General features: G+C 44.4%; 1 protein-coding gene across 2 annotated transcripts in view; it reads right to left on the bottom strand.

Moving 5' to 3' along the window:
• Positions 1–1,334: 1,334 nt before the first annotated feature.
• The window catches only part of ABCF1 (ATP binding cassette subfamily F member 1), a 43,581-nt gene continuing 22,914 nt past the window's right edge, over positions 1,335–22,001 (bottom strand). For both annotated transcript variants that reach the window (XM_060691304.2, XM_034421625.3), the window contains exons 14-28: positions 21,765–21,865; positions 20,347–20,432; positions 19,490–19,629; positions 17,188–17,336; positions 15,438–15,521; positions 14,220–14,344; positions 13,304–13,416; positions 10,910–11,081; positions 8,192–8,266; positions 7,441–7,511; positions 6,299–6,331; positions 4,380–4,548; positions 3,891–3,955; positions 3,227–3,299; positions 1,335–1,865 (exon numbers count right to left, since the gene is read on the bottom strand). In XM_060691304.2, coding sequence (XP_060547287.1) covers positions 1,699–1,865; positions 3,227–3,299; positions 3,891–3,955; positions 4,380–4,548; positions 6,299–6,331; positions 7,441–7,511; positions 8,192–8,266; positions 10,910–11,081; positions 13,304–13,416; positions 14,220–14,344; positions 15,438–15,521; positions 17,188–17,336; positions 19,490–19,629; positions 20,347–20,432; positions 21,765–21,865 — 1,623 coding nt within the window. In that variant the 3' untranslated portion in view covers positions 1,335–1,698. The remainder of the gene's footprint in view (positions 1,866–3,226; positions 3,300–3,890; positions 3,956–4,379; positions 4,549–6,298; positions 6,332–7,440; positions 7,512–8,191; positions 8,267–10,909; positions 11,082–13,303; positions 13,417–14,219; positions 14,345–15,437; positions 15,522–17,187; positions 17,337–19,489; positions 19,630–20,346; positions 20,433–21,764; positions 21,866–22,001) is intronic.

A 22,001-nucleotide genomic window follows, 5' to 3' on the forward strand; every position in this document is an offset into this window, starting at 1 on the left:
AATGGGAGTTGTAAAACAGACCCAGAAGGGACGGACTGCCCATCCTTTGGAACTTAGACTTCTGCCAAGTTAGGAATCTCTCAGGATAAGGGGACAGTTGAAAAGATTGCTATGATCATTTTCCCCCCATTGGTCTTGCTTCCATATAGTGGACTCAAAAGAACCAAAGACTCATGGAACGGGAAGGGACCACAAGGATCATTGAATTCAACCTTCTGCGATCTACAAGAAAGTGTATTAAACCATTCTTGAGAGGGACCTGTCCTATCTTCGAAAGCTGCAGAAGTGGACAATCCACAATCTCTATACATTTTCACTGTCCTCTTGAGTTTCTCCCAACTGAAGGGAAAAAAAAGCATCCCTTGAGGTAGTGTACTGAATATGGTGAGCTTTGTTTGCTTTCTCCACCAATTTATTGTGGGTGTCCTCCACTGACTGAAAACGATGCACGCCAAACAGTGCAACTTGAAGAGGTAGTCCTTGACTTGCATCAGTTCGTTTAGCGACCGCTCAAAGTTACAACGGCACTGAAAAAGTGACTTGTCCGAGCTTGTGGGTTGGTTTCCAAACGTTTTGCTACTAGGCTAGGCTAACATCTTCAGTGGAGTTGACCATCCAGAGACAGCATCAACCTTTAACCAACTCATGGAATTCGCCTCCCCCCTCACTCACACACACACCAGTTCACCTCCCAACGACCCTGACCTGAGGTAATCTCCTTATCACAAGACCCACAGATGACTCAAAGCTGACTCATCACAAGACCCTTACTTCACACACGCACACCTGAGCCCTTATAAACAGAACAACACTGACACCAACATCCCTTCAATTCCGCTGAAGATGTTACCTAGCCTGGTAATGAAACGTTCAGAAACCAACCCACAAGCTCGGGGAACAAGCCTTCATCCTCATCCTACACCCGAGCTACAGATATTCACCACTATAGCAAAAGTGACTTATGACCATTTTTCACACTTATGACCGTTAGAGCATTCTCATGGTCAAAATTCAGACTCTTGGCAATTGACTCATATTTATGATGGTCGCCGTGTCCCGGGGGGCAACGGGATCACCATTTGATCGCCTTCTGACAAGCAAAGTCAACGGGGAAGCCAGATTCAATACAGTAACCCCTGTGTTACTAACTTAACGATTTCAGTGATTCACTTAACAACTGCGGCAAGAAAGGCCATAAAACGGGAGCAAAACTCACTTAACTGTCTTGCTTAGCAACAAAAATGCTGGGCTCCGTTGTAGTCGTAAGTCGAGGACTACCTGTACTGACCAAACTATAAAAAAAAAAAAAATCAGGGAACTCCATCCACAAGAGCGACGGCCACATTTTAATTTATTAAGTTTACATGTTGTGTTCCAACTATTCCTAAAAATAGTGGAAGGAAAGGAGAGAGATGTGTAAAGTGAGAGTGGTCTTCCAAGATGTCTGCTCGGGGGCGGGGGAGGCATGATGGGACACCCACCCACCCATCACCTTTTGAGACGTTCACTTTCCATGCAGGTGGGAGAGAAAGGGAAGAAGAGTTAAAATCAACAGTTTTTAATTCCTTGCATACGTTCAGATCTGTCCCTCCGTGTCACATAAATAAAGCCCTACATTTTTGAGAGGGCGGAGTTTCCACCGAAAAAAATGGAAACCAGGCTGTGCATGTTCTGGTGACTCCCGCTCCTCAATCCGCCTCATTCTTTTGGTCGATTGACCAGGACTTCACCCAAGGCTTCCAGCACTTCCCGCTTGTAGTCTTCAAAGTCACCATCGATCTGATTGGCTGTCTGGTCCTCCACCACCCACATATGGCAGTTGGTCTCCGTGATAAGCCGAGCATCATGGCTGACAATGATCACCGCTGGAAAAGACAGATGGGTTAAGCAAGACCTCCAAACCCCCATTTAAAAAATAAATTTCTTCCTTGGGTGCACTCAAGAGTTGTCCAGAGATTGCCATTCGGAACTGAACATGAGCCAACCATCTGCCAAGTGGTTTCTAAAGCAGAGGAAGGCAAACTGGTGATTTTTCTCCCAAATGAGCTCCTCCAAACTTATCTAATCGTTTAAAAAGCAATTATTTCTTAAGACATCAAATATCTTAGGTTGAGGGTGCAAAAAAATATAACCTATCGTTTCTTCGGTGAACACCGGAAAGAGCAAGGCTAAAAATCTGGCTTATCTTTACTTTTTCTATTCTTTCTTGGGGGAATGAATGGTTAACATAAGTACTTGAGGAATCACCAAGAATCCTCAAAACCCCTCAAAATGTGAAGTCTTAGCCCTGTTTATTTTGGGGGTGCTGCCTTCCAGATCTGCAGCAAAGCCCGGTGTGGCTGGGCACTGCGGCTTCAATTGTGTTTATGTACAAATTATTCAGTTCATCAACCCTGACCTACAAATGTATTAGTTCTGGCATTCATGGTGACTTGACCAGAAACGTATCATTCTTAGGTACTAAGACGGTGCCCTTCATTCTCAGTCTTTCCCATCCTGCCAAGTGATAGGATAGAGCAAAGTGGATTTACAATAACAAAGGCAAGATATGGGACAGGATAGGACAGTGATGGCTAATCTTTTTCTCGCTGTGTGCCAAAAGCTTCTGCGCGTGCGTGCTGGCACCCATAATGAAATGCGCCCCTCCTGCACATGCGCACATGACTCCTCCACACTCCCCCGCACATGCACATGGGACCCCTCCAAACTCCCCCACCCCCCGCATATGTGCACACAACCCCCCTGCCCCCCCCGTTTTTGGCCTAGCAAGCCTCCCTGCAGCATCCTGGGCCCAAAAACGGGCTGGGGTGGGCAGATCGCACCCTCTGCACTCTGCCCTCATCCCCGTGCATGTGTGTGTCCCCACACTCCCGTGCGACCACCCCTGCACATGCGTGTGCATCTCCCGCATGCGCCCCGCCTTCCAAAAATCAGCTGGTCAGCAGAAAGTGTGTGCACATATGCGTGGTGGAGCTGAATAGGGCGACGAGTAGCATGCCTATAGAGAGGGCTCTAAGTGCCAGCTATGGCACATGTGTCATAGGTTTGCCATCATGGGTATAGGACAAACCCAATGTCACTTTAGGAATGCCTGGTCCCTTCCTTCTACTTTCTGGTACCACCTATCAAATTTGTAAGGACAGCATAGTGGTAAGAAGAGCGAGCAGAGGTGCATATATCACGTATTATTACCACTGGAATTCAGAGCCAACAAGTTTTCGCTCACCTCCTTTATAGTCGTTGATAGCATCTCCCAAGGCGTCGATTGATTCAATGTCCAGGTTATTCGTAGGTTCATCCTGGGGGAAAGGGAAGGAAGAGACATTTAAGGACACTTTGGCTTCTCTTCAGCTTCCACAATGGGAGAATGATGCTGATAGCCTATGAAACCTGCTGGTGCAGAAGGAGACAAGGCGAGGATTTGGGTTTGCTGGGGGAAAATACCACAGGCTTCAATATAGATCCGTGATGGTGAACCTATGCCATGCGTGCCACGTGTATTTCTCTGTGGGCACATGTGCTGTCGCCAGCTGCTTTTCTGGTGTCCAGTGTGCACATGCACACCAGCCAGCTGATCTTCGTGGGCGCTGAAGCGCCAGAAAACGGCCCGAAAAGGGCCCCAAAAATGGCCTGAAAACTGCTCAGAAAATGGCCCGAAAAACGGCCTAAAAATGGCACAAAAAACAGCCAAAAAACAGGCCTGTGCACACCGGCCAGCTGGTCTTCAGGTTTCCAGTGCTCCGGCACACACAAAGACCAACTGGCCAGTGTGTATGTGCATGCCACAAACCCGAAGACCGGCGCGCACACATGCACATGTGTTCCGGTTTGGGCACTCGGTGCTGAAAAGGTTTGCCATCACTGATATAGATGATTGTAGATAAACTCACCAGAATAAGGACGTCTGGCTCTCTACAAGCCAATTCGGCAAATACTACGCGAGCTTTTTGTCCCCCTGGTAATAGGAAAAAAACAAAGGCGAGAAAGGAGGAATTAGAAGATTAGCAAAAACATGCTTGCTTCCTCAAAACTGATGCAGACAGCATCTTCCCCATCAGAATTTGAAAGGACATCTGGAAGTATAAACAGGGATCAGAGCTTCTGAGCATCTTAAGAACCCACCAAGCCCCCTTTGAAGGCTGTCAGCGTTGGCCTATCTTTCTACAGCCTGCGTCTAATGTCTTGCTCAAGACACAGATTAATCACTAAAACTCCAACATTTAGTGCCCCCCCAGGTGTGCTTAGCTACAACGTTTATTATCCAACACATTTGGAACAGGCCAAGGTGGAGAAAGCTATGCTAGCAGCCCCTGTCCTTCCTTGTGAAGCTCTTGGCCCACCATCCACCCTTCCCTTCTCCAAAGAAAGGTGTCCCATACCAGACAGCTTGCAAATTTGGATGGTGTGGGCATGACTCTCAAGACCAAACCGCCCTAAACATTTACGGGCATCTTGATAAGGCAGGTTGAAATTGCGCTGAAGATATTCAGTGGCTGTTTCCTGCATGTTCAGCTGATCAGCATATTGCTGGTTGAAGAAGCCAACTTTCTACCAGGAGAAAAAAAAAAGAGGAAAAATTGGGTGAAACGGCCACTGAAACTTAACTCACATCATTCACACCTGCCACAGCTGGCATTGCAGGGTGCCTTCTGTCATTCTGCTTCTGAAACCTTCTCCATCTCTCTTCCAACCAATTCATTTTGGCCAAGGTTAAGGCTGTCAGAAGCCTTCCTAATTTCCTGGACTAGAATTTCCATCAGCCCTTGTCGCTGGCTCATGTCAGCTGGGATGATGTGAAATGGAATCTAAACCGTCAGGCAGGAAATAACCAGGTTGCCTAATTCTAATTTAACGCATGATGCTGTGCTGAAATCAGTCTCCAAATTGTGTGACGATGTTTTACAATAAGTCTCAACTGCCAAGTTGAGCACATGAAGAAGCAGGTGCATGCAGACATACTACCGTATTTCCCTAAAAATAAGGCCCTGTCTTATATTTTTTTGCCACCAAAAAAGGCACCAGGTCTTATTTTCAGTGTGTGTGTGTGTGTGTGTGTGTGTGTTCGTTCCACTATCTCACCTCACCTGCGCACGTCGCCCCTGGCCTCTTTTTCGCCATTAGAGGCCTTCAGAAACGTCTTCATCTAGCAAGGCTTTCCTGAAGGCCTCTGTAGCCGATAACAGAGCTCCAGATTGATCAGGAGCTCTGTTATCGGCTACAGAGGCCTTCAGGAAAGCCTTGCCAGCTGCAGAAGAAATGGGCCAAGGTGTGTGAGACCTGGCTGCAACTGTCTGAAGGTAAGTAGTAGGGGAGCTCCACCCCCCACCAGCTTCATTTTCACCTGTGCACCCTGGAGTGGGCAGGGTCTTAATTAGGGCTTATTTTTGGGGGTAGGGCTATAATTGCATTCAACAATGAACTAAAGGGCCACTGTCAGGTTTCGATATTGTCTTCAAATAAAATAAATTACATTTCCAAACAGATAGTCTTTGAAGAAATCTTTCATTTTATTAAGCACGACAATCTGGCCCCGATTGTGGCGTAGCCAGCTCTGGCTTCCTGACCCCAGACCTTCCCTTTCTATTCCCCAAATCTCTGCGTCTCATTGGCCTTCTTCCAAATCACTCTCCCCATATCTACTACCTAAGCTCCCAGGAATGCCCCCCCTCCCTCTCATCTCCTAGGGGATATTATCTGCAATGAAAATAAGTAGGTGAAGTGTCAAGCGTCCTCTTGCCAGCTGGCCCCTCTTCTTCTTATGTCAGCACTAGAGTAAATGCAGGTTGAAGTGCTGACAGCCACCCTCAGTGAGCTGTTGGACAGTATTACTTGGTCTGTTCGGGTGGTTTAGGGGTGGGGAATTGTGGTGGGTGGGAATGTGTTTGGGGATTGTTATGTGTGTTGGACCTGGTCTTTGGGTGTTAAGTGAATTTCGTTGTATGGGTGTACTGTGTATACACGTACAATAACAATAAAATTATTATTATTATTGGGCGCACGTGTAAAAACAAGCTAGGACTTACTTTCTGAGTAGGTCGTATTTTCGGGGAAACACGGTAATGCGTGGAAGACCAAAAGGTATATTGGATATCCCGCAAGCAAACTATCCCCTCTCCAAGCAGAGTACACCCAACCCAAAGCTACAACTGCTATGTGTGCACCGCTTCCTATGACCAAAGACTTCCTACCCTGACTGCTAGCTCTGCTTTCCACTCCAATATAGGACCCACCCCGCCCCCCATTCAAATTGTACACTGCCTTCCCATCACATCCCATTTGAAATCTCACCGATACTTACTAGCCTGTGGTTTTTCCTCATTTCTCCTCTGGTCTGGAAAGATGACAAGAAAAAAAAAACAGGAAGTTAGCATTGCTTTGGTTCTCTTCCCTTGCAATCAACAACTAATTAATTAACAATTAATTAATTAGTTAATTGCAATTAACAACTACCATATTTTTCAGAGTATAAGACACACCTTTTTCCCCAAAAAAAGAGGGTGAAAATCTGGATGCGTCTTATACTCCAAATGTAGCCCCGCCCAGCTTTTCAAACAGAGGTTTCAGAGGTTGAAAAAAGCATCAGAAACGAAGCTTCAGAAAAGAAGCCCCCAAACAGAGCTTCAAGAAAAAAAAAAAGCCTCCAAACAGAGCTTCAGAAAAAAAGCCCCCCAAACAGAGCTTCAGAGGCTTTTTGCCTGAAGCTCTGTTTCAGAGGTTTTCAGAGGCAGGAAAAAAAGTTTTTTTCTGAAACAGAGTTTCAGAAGTTTCAGAGGCAGAAAAAAAAAAAAGCAAAAAAAAGCAAGGCACAGAGCTCACAACCAAGGAACCTGTTGCTAAAATTCACCTCTGGGAAGAGCTGATTGGGGGTATTCCAGGAGGCCGATCCACCCACCAATCAGCTTTTTTCTTATTTCCCCCCCCAAAAGCTAATTAAAACTAATACTCTGAAAAATACGGTAATTCCCACAACACTGTCAAATAATTTACTAAGACTGTATTACTATTATTCGTCTCTTCCTTACTAGTATCTATCTCTTCCCACTTATGACTATAACCATGTTGCTTGTATCTTTCAATTATATTGTTTTTATTTGTTTCCTAGTACGATTTAATAGCTTATTAGTAACCTTGACTATCACTAAGTGTTGTATCTTTTTATTCTTGATGAATGTATTTTATTCTCCTCATGTACATTGAGAACATAAACACCTAAGACAAATTCCTTGTGTGTCCAATCACACTTGGCTAATAAAGAATTCTATTCTATCCCATCAGATTAAAGAGAAGTCATTTTTCATGGTCTCATCCTAAAATCTTCCCCCAATAATCACTTGCACTCATCTAGGGCTCAGTCAAAAAGGGCCCAAAAACAGAGAAAAGGAAATCTCAGGAGGACAATCCACACGAAGAGAAGCTAAAGTTTGAACAGATGGTACTTACCGGTGTAAGCTTCCCGGTTAACAGCAATAGTAGTGTACTTTTCCCTACCCCATTGGGGCCCACGATACAGACTGAAAGGCAGGAAAAAGGGAAGAGAAGGGATTATTATTAGCAACAAGATAGTGCCAGGAAGACTAAGTTTTAAAGAATCTGACATTTCCGCCCCCCCCCCCTCCGCCATCTTTCAATACATGTAGTCCTCGAATGATGATCATTTCTTTAGTGGCCATTCTAAGTTACAGCAGCACTGGAAAAAAGTGACTTATGGCCATTTTTCACACTTATGACTGCTGAAGAACCCGTCTGGTCATGTGATTAAAATTCAAATGCTTGACCACTGTCTGATATTTATGATGGTTAAAAGTTTCACCTGATCCCCCTTTGCAACCTCCTGACAAACAAATTCAAAGGGGAAGCCAGATTCACTTAACAACTGGGTTACTAACTTAAACAACTGCAGTGATTCACTGTACAATTGTGGTAGGGAAGGTCATAAAATGGGACAAACTTGCTTAACAACGGTCTTGTTTAGCCATGGAAATTTTGGGCTCACTTGCGGTGGTAAGTTGAGGGCTAAATCAAAAGCAGGAGCCAGAAGTGACTTTTCCCAGCTGCAGCGCTTTTAAATTTTTTAAAAGGAGAAACTCCTGGTGAGTATTTCCCTCTCAGAAACCAAGAAACACAAACGATACTCGTATGCAGAAGTCTGTCAGCGTGAAGACTTGACCTTCTCTCCTTCCACATCACTTACTTCGTGATTCCATGTCAATTCCAAAATCCAAATTTTTGAAAAGGGGCTTCTGTCCTTCGTAACTGAAGTCCACAGCTAAAAGAGAAGCAAAGAGATAAAGATCAAAAGGGGGGGGGGATGTTTTCTTGAGAACACAAAAGTAAAGTTTAGATAGAACAACAGCAAGTAACAGCCAGTCTGGAAAAAAAAAATCAGCTCAGCTGGTTAAAACAGCAGAGCTTCGATTGAACAATTAGAATTTGAAATGAGGTTGTTGGGATTTTTTTTTTAGCTCACCCTTCCTAGTCCCATTTTTTGATCCTGAGTTTTGGACTGAGAGTCTCAAAACAAAGGCTCGTGATTGGCTTTGAACCGACCCACAGATTGTATACAAGCTGCCCTGGGAGCCCTATCCTTAGCAGATAATGAAATCTTAAAGAGATCAGTACCCTATGTCCTGAAAAGTGCTGCAAACTTGCCACAATCTGTTGAAGATGCCGCCAGCTTCCCCCCCCCCGCCCTTGAAAATTCTCCCTGGCATGCAGTGTGTATGTGTTGCAGCCATTTTGAAGGCAGCTTCTCCCTCTGAGCAAGGGCTACTAGCTACAAACATGCTGGGAAAGCAACATAAAAAGAAATCTTTAGGAATCCTAAACCAGGAGACTACATCGACTGCTATCCTATAGTGCAGTGATGGCGAACCTTAATGGCACCGAGTGCGCAAACCAGAACGCACATGCTGTCCAGAACGGAGTGCCGGAAATCCGAAGACCAGTTGGCCAGCATGTGCATACCTGTTTTCAGGCTGTTTTTCGGGCCATTTTCAGGGCAGTTTTTGGCCGGAAAATGGCCAAAAACAGGTTGTTTTTGGCAGTTTTTTTGGCACTTGCGAAGACCAGCTGACCACATGCACACCGGAAACCAGAAGAGCAGCTGGTGACAGCGCACGTGCCCACAGAGAGGGCTCTGCGTGCCACCTCTGCCACGCGTGCCACAGGTTCGCCATCACGGCTATAGTGTCTGATCTCTCATCCCGTCAATTCCAATACAACCGAAGTGATAACGGACTCCCACCCCCGAAAGGTACTTACAACCGGGTTCTGAAGTTCCGACACCCACCCTCCCCAATCACGTGACCACAGTACAGTTGCTTGGCAACTGGCTTGCATTTACGGCTGTTTGCTGTGGGCAATAGTCACGTGACTGCTATTTACAACACTTTTGCTGAAAACTGGTTTAGACTTCAGGTTTTCGGCAAAACTCCATAGCGTGCAATGAATTTGCTTAATGTGGTATCCGCTTAACAACTATCATAAAAACTGTCAAAAAATCAGGTCAGTCATATGGGGTGATCCACTTTACAACTGTCATGACTTGAGAAAAATAATAAGCAGGCTCCATTACGATCGTAAGTCAGGGACTAACTATATGCTCATCTTATAGACAGAATCCTTGATACACGCAGACACTCTTCTTATTGCTCCAGGTTTCTAGCAGCAGGGAAGCTAAGAAACAACGGCAATCTCCCCCAGTTATTTCTCCATTCATTAGCAAATCCATGGGCAAAATCCTGTCCTGGCCATCTGGGATCAGCAAAAACCAAGGCAGGAACTTAAATCACATGGCTGCCAGGTATAAGGGCTCAACTTCCTCTCCTGTAGATGCCCAGCCTGGTCAGAGCAAAAGACACTGGGAATTGTAGTTTAGCAACAGCCAGAAATTAAAACTTTCCTCTCTCCCCTCTAATGTTTGAAGGAGGAGGAAACAGAGTTCAGAACAACTGATAAGAGGTTTTTTTCTTTTCCCCAAGAGCCCTGGTGGTGCAGCAGACTAAAGCACTGTTATTAACATCATCTGCCTGCAATTACTGCAAATTCAAATCTCACCATGCTCAAGGTTGACTCAGCCTTCCATCCTTTCTAAGGTAGGTAAAATGAGGATCCGGATTGTGGGGGCAATAAGCTGACTTTGTATAAATATACAAAGGTATGAAGGCTATTGCTTAACGCTTTGTAAGCCACCCTGAGTCTCCGGAGAAGGGCGGCATATAAATCAAATCAAATTAAAAAAACAAACAAACCCACTCACTCTTCTTCAGGCTCCTAATCCTTCCCTTACACCCCTGTTCTGACTTAGGCTCCCTTAACAAGCAGGAGGCAGGAATTGCTCCTGGCAAAACCCCTTTTATTTACACGATGGTTAATTATGTTCATTCACAGTCAGCAAGGTTTTTCAAAGGAATATTTCTCAACATACCTTCTCTCGTTTGGCAAGCTGCCAGATAACTAGTTTCCAAAACTTGGCAAAACTTGGCACAGAGTCTTTTAAAGTCACGAACAGAACTTTCCACTTTGGCAACAACCGACTGAACTGTTTCCTGCAAAAGCCCCTCTCTGTTCACTCCTCTTTTGTTTCCTATGGGAGAGGCCAATCACCTCCAAGGTGTGGCTTTACTCCTGAGTCGACCCTGCTTTCTGAGTTGTTCTTGTCTTCTGGCAGCTCTGCGCATGCGCACACTGGGAATGGGCTCCAACTCTTCTTCTGACTCACTGCTGTCTAGCTCCCTCTCTCTGCCTCCGACACAGACCTCTTGCCCAAGCTTTCCCCAGCCCCCATGGCTGGCCCATGTTCCTCCCCAACCGCCTCACTGTCTGACTCTGCTGCCCGCTCCGCAGGCCACCGGCAGGCCACACAATAACCCCTTCATTACAATTTGCCCTGCAAAAGGAGAAACCCTACCGTGAAGGCCCAGAATGGGTGGGGCAAGAGGCGGTGGGTCAGGAAAGGTAAATTTCACGGTGTATTCCTTGGGCCGTTTCAGGAGCTCGGGGGCCTCGTTGGATTCCTCATCCGGGTTCTTCTTGCGACATTTCTGCTGCTTCCGCGTCAGGGCCTCCTTGGTCTGCTTTTCCTGGACCAAGCAAAGACAGGTTACAAGAGGAACAGGCTGTCCTTCTTTTCCTCGGGGCACGGAGGGGAGACAGAGGGGCGATAGGAACATGTTTTTCAAAAAATTAGAATCTTTTTTTCTTTAGTGTTGAAAACCGTGGTGGGAATTCTGACGGCACCAAACGGGCAGGATTCGGGATTTCTGACAGAGTGGGAACAAGCTCTTCTCATGGATGATCTCTGCCAATCTCCAACAGGTAGAAACCTGGATGTCTTACATCCATGATCCGGCCCCGGGGCCTTGATGTTGACACCCCTGTCCTACAGGTAGTCCTTGACTTGTGACCGGTTGCTTACCAACCCTTTATTTATTTATTTATTTATTTATTTATTTATTTATTTATTGGTTGGTTGGTTGGTTGGTTGGTTGGTTGGTTGGTTGGTTGGTTGGTTCGATTTATATGCCGCCCTTATCCGGAGACTCGGGGTGGCTTACAATGCGTTAAGCAATAGCCTTTATACTTTTGTATATACCTGCTTAGTAGGGCTTCCCCCCCCCAAGCGGTGTTCTTTTTTATATAAAGTCATCTTATTGCCCCCACAATCCGGGTCCTCATTTTACCTACTTCGAAAGGATGGAAGGCTGAGTTAACCTTGAGCCTGGTGAGAATTGAACTTGCAGTAATTGCAGGCAGCTGGTGCTATTTAACAGCACTTTAGTCTGCTGTGCCACCAAGGCTCTTTGAAGTGATGACACCCCTCCCTCCCCCAAAGGTACTTATGACCCAGAGCACTTGTGATGAGGTCCCGTCTCCCCTGCAGTCACGTGATCACATTTTGGTGATCACACTCCGCAACTAGCCTTCGTTTTCAGATCATTTGAAGTTTTCCAGTCACATGACCATAATTTATGACTCTCTAAAATAGAAATAAAGCGTTTCCTCCCGATCAGCTGGGACTTGGGAGGCAGAGAATAGATGTGGGCGGGGCCAGTCAGAATTTTTACTACCGGTTCTCCGAACTACTCAAAATTTCCGCTACCGGTTCTCCAGAACTGGTCAGAACCTGCTGAAACCCACCTCTGTTAAGCAGGTCTTGATATGACCAATGAGGTTGGTCATATCACGACCTGTTTTAACAACTGGCATGTTGTTAATTCCAATCATGAAGACTATCTGTATTCTGCCAGTAAGTTAGAAGGGGTTAGGGTGTATCCCAGATTAAACAGGGCACAGCTGTATTAGTTAGCATTCTCAATTAAGCTAGGATGTCAGAATACCAACAAGCGCAGATGATGTTACCTAATTAGGTAACTTCTGCAAGCAAACAGCCGTGCTCAAGGGGCACTAAGGACTCCTTTGCGTATATATTCTGCCCCTGTGATCAAAACGCTTGCTTTCAAATAAATCCACACAAAATGGCAAATATACTTATCAGTAAACCTACTTCCCTGCTGGAAGAAGAATATTGGCCTGACCTCCTGAAACTCAGGTGAGATTTTTATAACCATTGCAAATAGTCCTCATTTGGTAACTGCCTCATGCGGTAACCATTTGTGATTATGAAAGTAATGGAAAAGTAACTTTACAGCCATTCCTTCCATATATGACCTTTGCAGGTCTGTAAAGCCGAAGAAGCTGAAATAAGATCAAAAGCAAAGTTGTGGTTTCACCTAGTGATCCCTCGCTTAATGACAGGGTTGCCAGTCCCAATGGTTCTCACTAAATGAGGACTACCTTTGTTATGGTTTTGATATCCAGAGAATGGGAGGAAGCAAAATTCTGCCGTGTTTTAGGACTGCAGATTTAATTCAGCATAACTGTCCTGCTTCCTCAAAAGTCACTTCAGCTAAGACAAAAGTCAGCAACCTGAGGCTCTGGAGCCGCATGTGGCTCTTTCATCCCTCTGCTGCGGCTCCGTTGCTGGTCGGCTCCACAATTGATAGAGCTTTCAGTTAGGACAGGTAGAGGAAAATGGATGCCACACTAAGAGGAGACTCTGGTGGGGAAACCGACTTCCAGTCAGCAGAGGAAAAAGGATGCCACACTAGGAGGAGACTATGATGGGGGAACCGGACTTCCGGTTGGCTCCAGAATTGAACAGGGGCTTCCAGTTAGGACCTTTGTGGCTCTTTGAGTGTTTAAGGTTGCCGACCCCTGAGCTAAGAGGAAGCCCAGAGAAAACAGTAATTGCACAACATTTCTGGCTAGCAAGTTCTCTACCTTGGCACAGCTAGACACTTACTGCCTGTTTTGTCGACTTTCCCCCGGCTTTCAGGTCTTTGAGCTTCTTCTCTTGCTTCTCATACTGTTTGAGCAGCTCCTTCTGTTTCTGCTGATACATCTTTTTGAAGGTCACTGCCGGGGAACGTGACAAAATACAATCCTGAGGTAAGCCTATTTCTCCATCCCCACCCTGCTGCACAGCTTGGTATCACTGAACAAAGGAAGAGGCAGATTTCTCACAAATGAAGGTGAATATATGTGCCTCAGGATAATGTTGCAGGATCCAATTTGGGTCAGTCACTGGGACCAGAAGTTTGCTCTTCTAAGCTTTCGGACTCGATGCTGGAGCCCATCTTCAGGGAACTTCTCTCTTGCAGAGCGTGTGCTATTCTGTGTGTGGTATTTATATGGTGCCTGTTGTATGTGGCTTTTTAAATGTTGACTGAGGTGTTGATGGCTGGCTATTAAGTTGTTGGCTTTTGTTTCCTTGTTCTGCCAAGCCCTCACCGGCTAAGTACCTGATAAGCTGGTGGTAAATCAGCACTCCTGTTGATACTTTGCTATAGAGAAGTTCCCTGAGGATGAGCTCCAGCAACGAGTCTGAAAGCTTGGAAGACTAAATCTCTGGCCCCAGTGATCGACCCAGATTGGATCCTCCAGGCAGATTTCTACTTGTTAATGGACAATGGCCCTGATTCTGCAGTAAAACAAATAAATCTGCCATTATATACCTTTAAAATTGATTTTAAAAACAAACATTCAAACTCTGTGGCTTGATATACAGATTTTTCACATTATGAATCCAAGAAGTATATATTTTATGTGCTTTGCCAGCTGGGTTCCCTTGTTCTTGTATTTGTCACTTTCTTTCTTTATTTTATTTAGATTTATATGGATATCCATCTCACAAAGTCCCTACCCTTATCACCACTCACTGTAGTTTCCCCGGTAGTAGAAAAGTTTCTGCATGTCCAAGTGGACGATATCTGTACACACATCATCCAAGAATCCCTGGTCGTGGGAAACAATGAGCAGGGTTTTCTTCCATGTCTGGAGATAGCTGAAAGAAGAACAGAAGGGAATTAAAATAACAACAGCTACAACAACTACTTCAGCCTCTCCTTTTTCAGCAACCACACTTGGTTGTTAAGTGGAATGGTCACTAACTGAACACTAGCTTGAGAGATGTGAAGATCACTGATTGCTGGTATCTCATTTAGACAAAACCTCTCTCACAGTGTCTTGTGCCTAGACATTTTTTTCCCTCTTTTTTGACTCCTCGTAGGGTGGACAGATATTCAAGCCATATTTCTTCATGAGCTGCTTTTTTCCATGGTGCAGTGTGGCCCGAAAAAGGGCTAAGGGTAAATTAAATTAATTTACCTCAGCTCTGTGATCTTAATTCATTAGAACCCTCAGCTACTGCCTGAAACTGGCCAGATTTTAATCAGTTTTACACTGAAGGCTTTTGTTGTCAGGCACCTTGGTTGAATAATGATTTTTTAAAAATTATGATTTATTACTGTTGCATTTGTAAATGTCACTGAGATAGTCGCTAAACAAAGAGTGGACTGTAGTACGTTAGGATTGACTTCAGTAACTCTTAACTCCTCTTAGCCCGAGTTATGTGTATGTGACTGAGAATGTAAATATGAGAATGGTGCAGGTAATGTTAAAGAAAAGAGAATAATTAAGGGATACATTTCATTATTTCTGTTTCATTCAGCTAAAGTATTAGCATCTGTATATTTGGCACAATTTTCAAATATATATGTTTGTTTTTAAATACTATCATACTGTGATGATAGTTGCCCCAAGTCTGTTGACAGATGGAAAGGCACGTTAGAAATTGATTTAATAGAACAAAAGGTTGCATGTAATAATATATTATACATTTTGCAAATGTGTGCACAATCTCTTTACATGCTGCTAGAACCAATGCCAGTGTCATTAAAAGAAAAAAGAGATAAGAATAAAAGAAGTTTTGTTTACAGATCATTTAACATGTGGCCCAGACATACATCCTTAATATGTTCTTCTGGGATTTTGCCAAGGTATTTATCTGCTCCGTAACAATGTCCCATAACTTGAAGGAGACTTAAAGCCAGAGCAACTGTCCTTCTCTTCCCCAGTATGCTTAGCTGGTGACTTACTTATTAAGCCAGATGACTGCATTGAGATCCAAGTGATTGGTAGGTTCATCAAGCATCAGCAATGTGGGCTCCATGAACAGGGCTCTGAAAAAAAAAAAGAAATGATCGGGTCAGAAGTCCCATTTTATCAGTCCGTCATAACTTTGAATGGTCAGTAAGCGCTCTGTTGTAATTTGAGGACTACTTGTAACTGAGACTCGAGGAAGGAGACAGAAGCAGTGAGGGAGCAGAGCACAAAGGGTGCTAATGCCTTACTGAGCAGAAGCAACATAGAAGAGATGCTATAGAATCTCAAGTCCAGCAACCAGCAAAAAAGAAATCCATTTAAGAAGAGTCCCAGAGGTGCTTTTTCAGGAGGCAAATGGACTTTCTTGTTTTTTTCTTTGAAGACGTTTCACTTCTCATCCAAGAAGCTTCTTCAGCTCTGACAGGATTGTGAGGAATGGAAGGATTTATATTCTCTACAGATGTCTGTAGAGCTAAAAGTCTGTAAAATACAATTTGGGATGAACACCGTTTGAATGGTGTGGGAGTAGGAATGGATTTCCAGAGAAAAAACTGCAGACTACAGGAATCAGGAGCACCACTCAGGTGACCCTGAGGACACTGATAAACCTCCAAGTGATTCAATGACCCTTTAAAAGGATGCAAATGACCAGCTATCTGCAAGGAATATAAATCCTTCCATTCCCCACCATCCTGTCAGAGCTGAAGAAGCTTCTTGGATGAGAAGCGAAATGTCTTCAAAAAGAAAAAACAAGGAAGTCCAGTTGCCTCCTGAAAAAGCACCTTTGGGACAACCTGGATGACTGAAAATCTCTACAGACATTTAAGGAGAGGCAGGGATGGGGGAGAAGAAAAGTGTTAGAGGCAAGATGAAAAGCAATAGCAATAGAACTTACTTATATACCACTTTACAGTGCTTTATAGCCCTCTCTAAGTGGTTTACAGAGTCAGCAAATTGCCCCCAATAATCTGGGTCCTCATTTTACCAACCTCGGAAGGATGGAAGGCTGAGTCAACCTTGAGCCTGGTGAGGATCGAACTGTCAAATTGCAGTCAGCCGGCAGTCAGCAGAAGTAGCCTGCAGTACTGCACTCTAACCACTGCACCACCATGGAAACATTAGTTTATCAAATGCACGCTCGGTTGCAATCAGGAAGAGGAAATTAATGGCAATCCATTTCAGCTAAGGTACTTTTTAAATTACTATTGTGAATTAACAAAGCTTTCTTAAGCTGAGTCTGAACATTTGAGCCAATCGGGGCAATCTACCTAAAGCAATTATTCCCAAATGGCTATCTATTAACAATCATCACAAACTTACTGACAAAGTTATAGTAGGATCTTTTTTCTCTCAAAAGAAATAAAAATAACTGGAAGTTATGGATTGGATACGAAGCATAAAATGCTTCTTTTGTTTTGGATTTGGTTGCCATGTGAAACCAACCACTGTAAACCAACACAATATCTCTCCCAATAGTTTTAGAAAGACCAACCGGGGTTTGGAAGATGCTTCTTATCAAGCCCAAAATAGAGTCTACCTAGCAGAAGGTCTTCCCAAACTGGTCTTCCCCAGATGTGTTAAAATGCAGTGTTCATCATCTCCAGCCAGCATAACCAACTGGAGGGAACCAGATTAGGATGGACTAACGTAAGGAAAATGGTGGACCAGATAGATTACTTTGGAGTAGTTAGTTACGACGTTATTTTCCATCCCTCTGGATGATATTCAGCTTTCAACAATTACCTGGCCAAGGAGACCCTCATGCGCCAACCTCCTGAGAATTTCTTAGTTTGCCTATTCTGCATCTCAGGGTTGAAGCCCAACCCAGCCAGGATTCTCCGAGCTTTGGCCTCCGCTGCTGCTGCTCCCGTAGCCCGCAGTTCCTCATAGACCTGGCAGTGAAGAATAGGAAGGGCATATTAGAACATCAGGCTGTTCCAGATCCTACAGCTAAGGTCAGGGTTAGGATGGGATGGAGACGGGTTCTTCAATTCTATTAGAATTTTCTATTCAAATTCCCTAAAAACCTTAGAAGGTTCTGAGAATTGCAGTCTCAACACATCTGAGGCCACCTGGTTGGGAAATGACTGGATTACTTAGTCCAGCATTCTTTTCCCTGGAGTGGTTCAACTGATGCCCACAGTATTATGAAAAAAAACCCTACCCGTTTCATATTCCCTGCAACTGATGTTGAGAGACACCCTGTCTCCTCATCACAGAGGTACCAAACTGGCCCAGCAAGGCTTAAAGCTGCTATTTATTTATTTAGAATGGAATTGAATTAACAGAGTTGGAAGGGAACCTGGAGGTCTTCTAGTCCAACCCCCTGCTCAGGCAGGAAACCCTATAACATTTCAGACAAATGGTTATCCAATCTGTTCTTACCGGGATCTCTGCGGTAAGATCCCACAGAGTTGGTCTCCTCCGGGTCCCATCAGCTAAACAATGCCGGCTGGCGGGCCCGCGGGAGAGGGCCTTCTCTGTGGCTGCCCCAGCTCTCTGGAACCAGTTACCTCCTGAGGTCCGGACCATCCCCACCCTATTGGCCTTCCGAAAAGCGGTGAAGACCTGGCTTTTCCGGCAGGCCTGGGGCCGTTGATCTCGCTCTTGTGTTCTGGTGAGATCCGGCCATGAATGGCGTGAATGAGTTTTTAATGTTTTTAATTTTTAAATGTTTTTTTTATAATGATTTTTTAAAATGTATTGTGAGCCGCCCTGAGTCTTCGGAGAGGGGCGGCATATAAATTGAATTAATTAAATTAAATTAAATTAAATTCTTAAAAGCCTCCAATGTTGGAGCATTCACGACTTCCAGAGGCATATTCCACTGATCAATTGTTCCAACAGTCATGAAAATTTAATAACCTGCCTATCAGGTTCAGAAACACCTCAAGGTGGCGAACATATCCAATATGTCTTCCTCCTCCTATTTTTCCCAAAATTGCAATCGTCTGAGGTAAGTTGGGCTGAGAGAGATGAAGTGGCCCAAAGTCACCCAGCTAGCTTTCATGGCTAAGGAGGGACTAAATGAACTGCCACAGTTGCTATGGGAATCTGTTATCCACAATGGGTGTTTTTTGCTAGAAACCAGAAGTACCATATTTTTTGGAGTATAAGACGCACTGGAGTATAAGATGCAGCTTAGTTTTTCGGGAGGAAAATAGGAAAAAAAAAATCTGCCTACCAGGTATTCACCTGGCTAGCGTCCTTAATCTGGTCAGTTTCAGCACATTGCTGGTTTTGAGCGTGTGCTTTTTATCCCCTGCTTAGGGATAAAAAACAGCTTCTAAAGCACAACTGATCTTTGGAGAGAGAAGCAATGAGAAAAGCAGGCAAAGCACAGAGATCGCGTCACTTGCTAGCACCTCGTTAGGGCTGAAGAAAAAAAGCTTCTAAAGCACAGCTGAGAGTCGGAGGGAGCAGGCAAAGCCCAGAAGATCGCTTCACTGAAAAAAAGCTTCTAAACACAGCTGAGAGTCGGAGGGAGCAGGCAAAGCTCAGAGATCGCTTTACTCGCTAGCACCTCATTACGGCTGAAAAAAAGCTTCAAAAAAGCTACATTCGGAGTATAAGATGCACCCAAATTTTCAGCCTCTTTTGGGGGGGGGGTGTCTTTTTTCCGAAAAATACGATAAATGGTGATTTCCAGCAAAAAAACCTTATAAATTGTGGCCATGTGACCACAGGGTGGTACAAATGGTCAGAAATGTGGGCCCGTTGCTGAACTGCGGAAGTGAGCTGCTAGAACAGGGGTGTCAAACTGGTGGCCCGCAGGCCAGATGCGTCACACACAGGTCATGCCCACCCCAGTTCCATAAGTTTGGAAAACATCACGAAACATCATGTGACGTCAATGTGACACTGTGAGTTTGACACCCGTGTGCTGGAAGTTCAAATCTTGATCATAAGCAGAGCTGGGGTGGTCGGTTGTCACTTCGAACAATTGCTAAGTGAATTAGTTGTAAATTGAGGACTACCTGCCTATGAATCATGGGCAATCTGTTCCTACACCAAGTGTAAAAAGCCCATCGTGGTTCCTGAATACCTTTTCCAGGCGCTCTGCTGCTGCATCATCCCCTTTCTCCAGCTGTGCCTGCAGATGTTTCTCTTCCTCCAACAGCTTCAGTCGCTTGGTGTCAGCCTTGAGCACAGCTTGGACTGCTGGAGTCTCATCCGCAATAACCTCTGTGAGGAACAAGCAGAGGAGGAGAAAATGGAAAGAAGATAATCTGGATAAATAGGGTATCATTAGGTCTAATAGCACAATTTTTATGAAAGGCTAAGAACTTTTTAAACAAAGGGAAAATATTTTTGAATCCTTGCATACCAAATCGTGGTAATAAAAACAAATAATGTGCTTGTCTTCCACATGCAGTGGGTTATTTTTTTTATGGACTTTTAATGTCATTAAGTGATGGGGAAACTGGGCAACCAAGAGAACTGACAAACAATCAGAAAATCTGAGCTTCATGTCACATTTAAACAAAGATTATGGTGCTGGTTCACAAGTTCCTGAAAGTCACTGGTTTCCTGAATTGCAAAGGTCTAAAAGCAGGGATCTCCAAACCTGGCAACCTGAAAACTTGTGGACTTCAGCTCCCAGAATTCCTTAGCCAGACATGCTGGCAATTCTGGGAGTTGACGTCCACAAGCCTTAAAGTTGCCAAGTTTGGAGAGGCCTGGTCTAAAGTGAGAAACAATAGAAAGTCACCTTGCTTAAGATAAACAATACCAGACTGACCGGCATGCTATAATCGGGCACTCTCCAACTGTGCTAGATTTCAAACCCCATCAGCCCAGCAACATAGGAGTTTTAATTTCTTTCCCCCCTCCTAAAAGAAAGGGACCAATGAGCCCAAGAGTTGCATAGCTGGTTTTCCCCCCCCCCTGTTGTTCCTTTACCTTGTTCACAGAGCAGCACATCAATGTTGGGAGGGATGCTCAACGCCCGGTTAGCGATATGTTTCAACAAAGTGGTTTTGCCCTTCCTAAAAAGAACAATAGAAATCAGATGAAAGAGGTACTGGAGTTGACCATCAAAGCCTCTCCCAAGTATTTTGGATTATGGAAGGGTGGCATGAGGAGAAACACAATCTACCCACTTCCCTTTTCAGAGTGGTTTTCCTAGCAAGATATTAGGTAAAGGTAAAGGTTCCCCTCGCACATATATACTAGTCATTCCTGACTCTAAGGAGCGGTGCTGATCTCCGTTTCAAAGCCAGAGAGCCAGCGCTGTCCAAAGACATCTCCGTGGTCATGTGGCTGGCATGACTAAATGCCAAAGGCGCATGGAACGCTGATACCTTCCCACCAAAGGTGGCCCCCTATTTTTCTACTTGCATTTTTACGTGCTTTCGAACTGCTAGGTTGGCAGAAGCTGGGACAAGTAATGGGAGCTCACTTAGTTACTTGGCACTAGGGATTCGAACTGCTGAACTGCCGACCTTTCGATCGACAAGCTCAGCATCTTAGCCACTGAGCCACTTTTGACAAATATTGGCAAGATATTAGTATCGGACAAATTACAACCAGAACATTTATTTTTCAAATGTTGGAGTAATCAAATAAAACAGTAGAGATTCCAGAAGTAACACATTCTCATCTCTAATTTGTGAGGTATCTACTACTATTAAATGTTTTAGATGCCTGTTGAAGACCTTTCTCTTCTTCCACGCCTTATCGGTAGAAAAATTGGAGGAATAAATTTCTGCTTGTCAAATGTGTTATCTGAGGGACCGTCTCTTGCTGGTCACATCCAACCAACCCACTAGAACGGGGAAGCAAGGAATGTTGCGAGTCCCATCCTCCAAGGAGATACATCTGGTGGGACCCAGAAGAAGGGCTTTCTCCATGTTGGCTCCCTCCCGCTGGAGCATCATCCCTCCGGAAATTAGACTGGGCTCCACTCTGACACTCTTTTGGAAGGCCCTGATGACGTGGTTTTGCCAGTGGGTCTAGGGAACCCAGAGTGGGATGGAACCCATCAAATGGCAGATTTGATTGTGTATTATTGTGGGGAGGGTGGGTTTTTTTCTTTCTGTACTGTATATAGTCACTGCAAGTGAGTAGGCAGCTATATAAATTTTCTAAATAAACAAACAAACAGATAGAAATATTACATAAATGATGAAAATCAGTATGGGCTCTGCAACCTCTCAGAAATTTATTATTGGACACCAAGTCCTCCCAATTAATCCACTAAAACATAGTCTCCCTATATTGTTAGGGTACACTTTTTAGATTTTTTATCTGTTTCCCAATACTTTTGTTCAGGAGGCATTACAAAATTTGTGTAATGAATTGTAATAAAATATACCTACCCATTCGGGCCTACCAAGCCATATCGACGCCCAGCTACAATATATAAATCTGCATTGACAAACAATTCTTTTCCATGAGCCGAGATGCTAAACTTCTCCAACTGTAACAGAAAATGAAGAATATTAGAGTGGGGATTTTTTTGGGTGGGTGGGTGGGTGGGTTAAACTTGTTTTACCCACTGGATCTGTTTTTTGTTTTTTTTTTAACTCTGGATGGTCCCAAGGTTGCATTTTATT

This window comes from Pantherophis guttatus, chromosome 2 (assembly GCF_059756535.1).
Source record: "Pantherophis guttatus breed Tessera chromosome 2, ASM5975653v1, whole genome shotgun sequence".
Lineage (NCBI taxonomy): Eukaryota > Metazoa > Chordata > Lepidosauria > Squamata > Colubridae > Pantherophis > Pantherophis guttatus.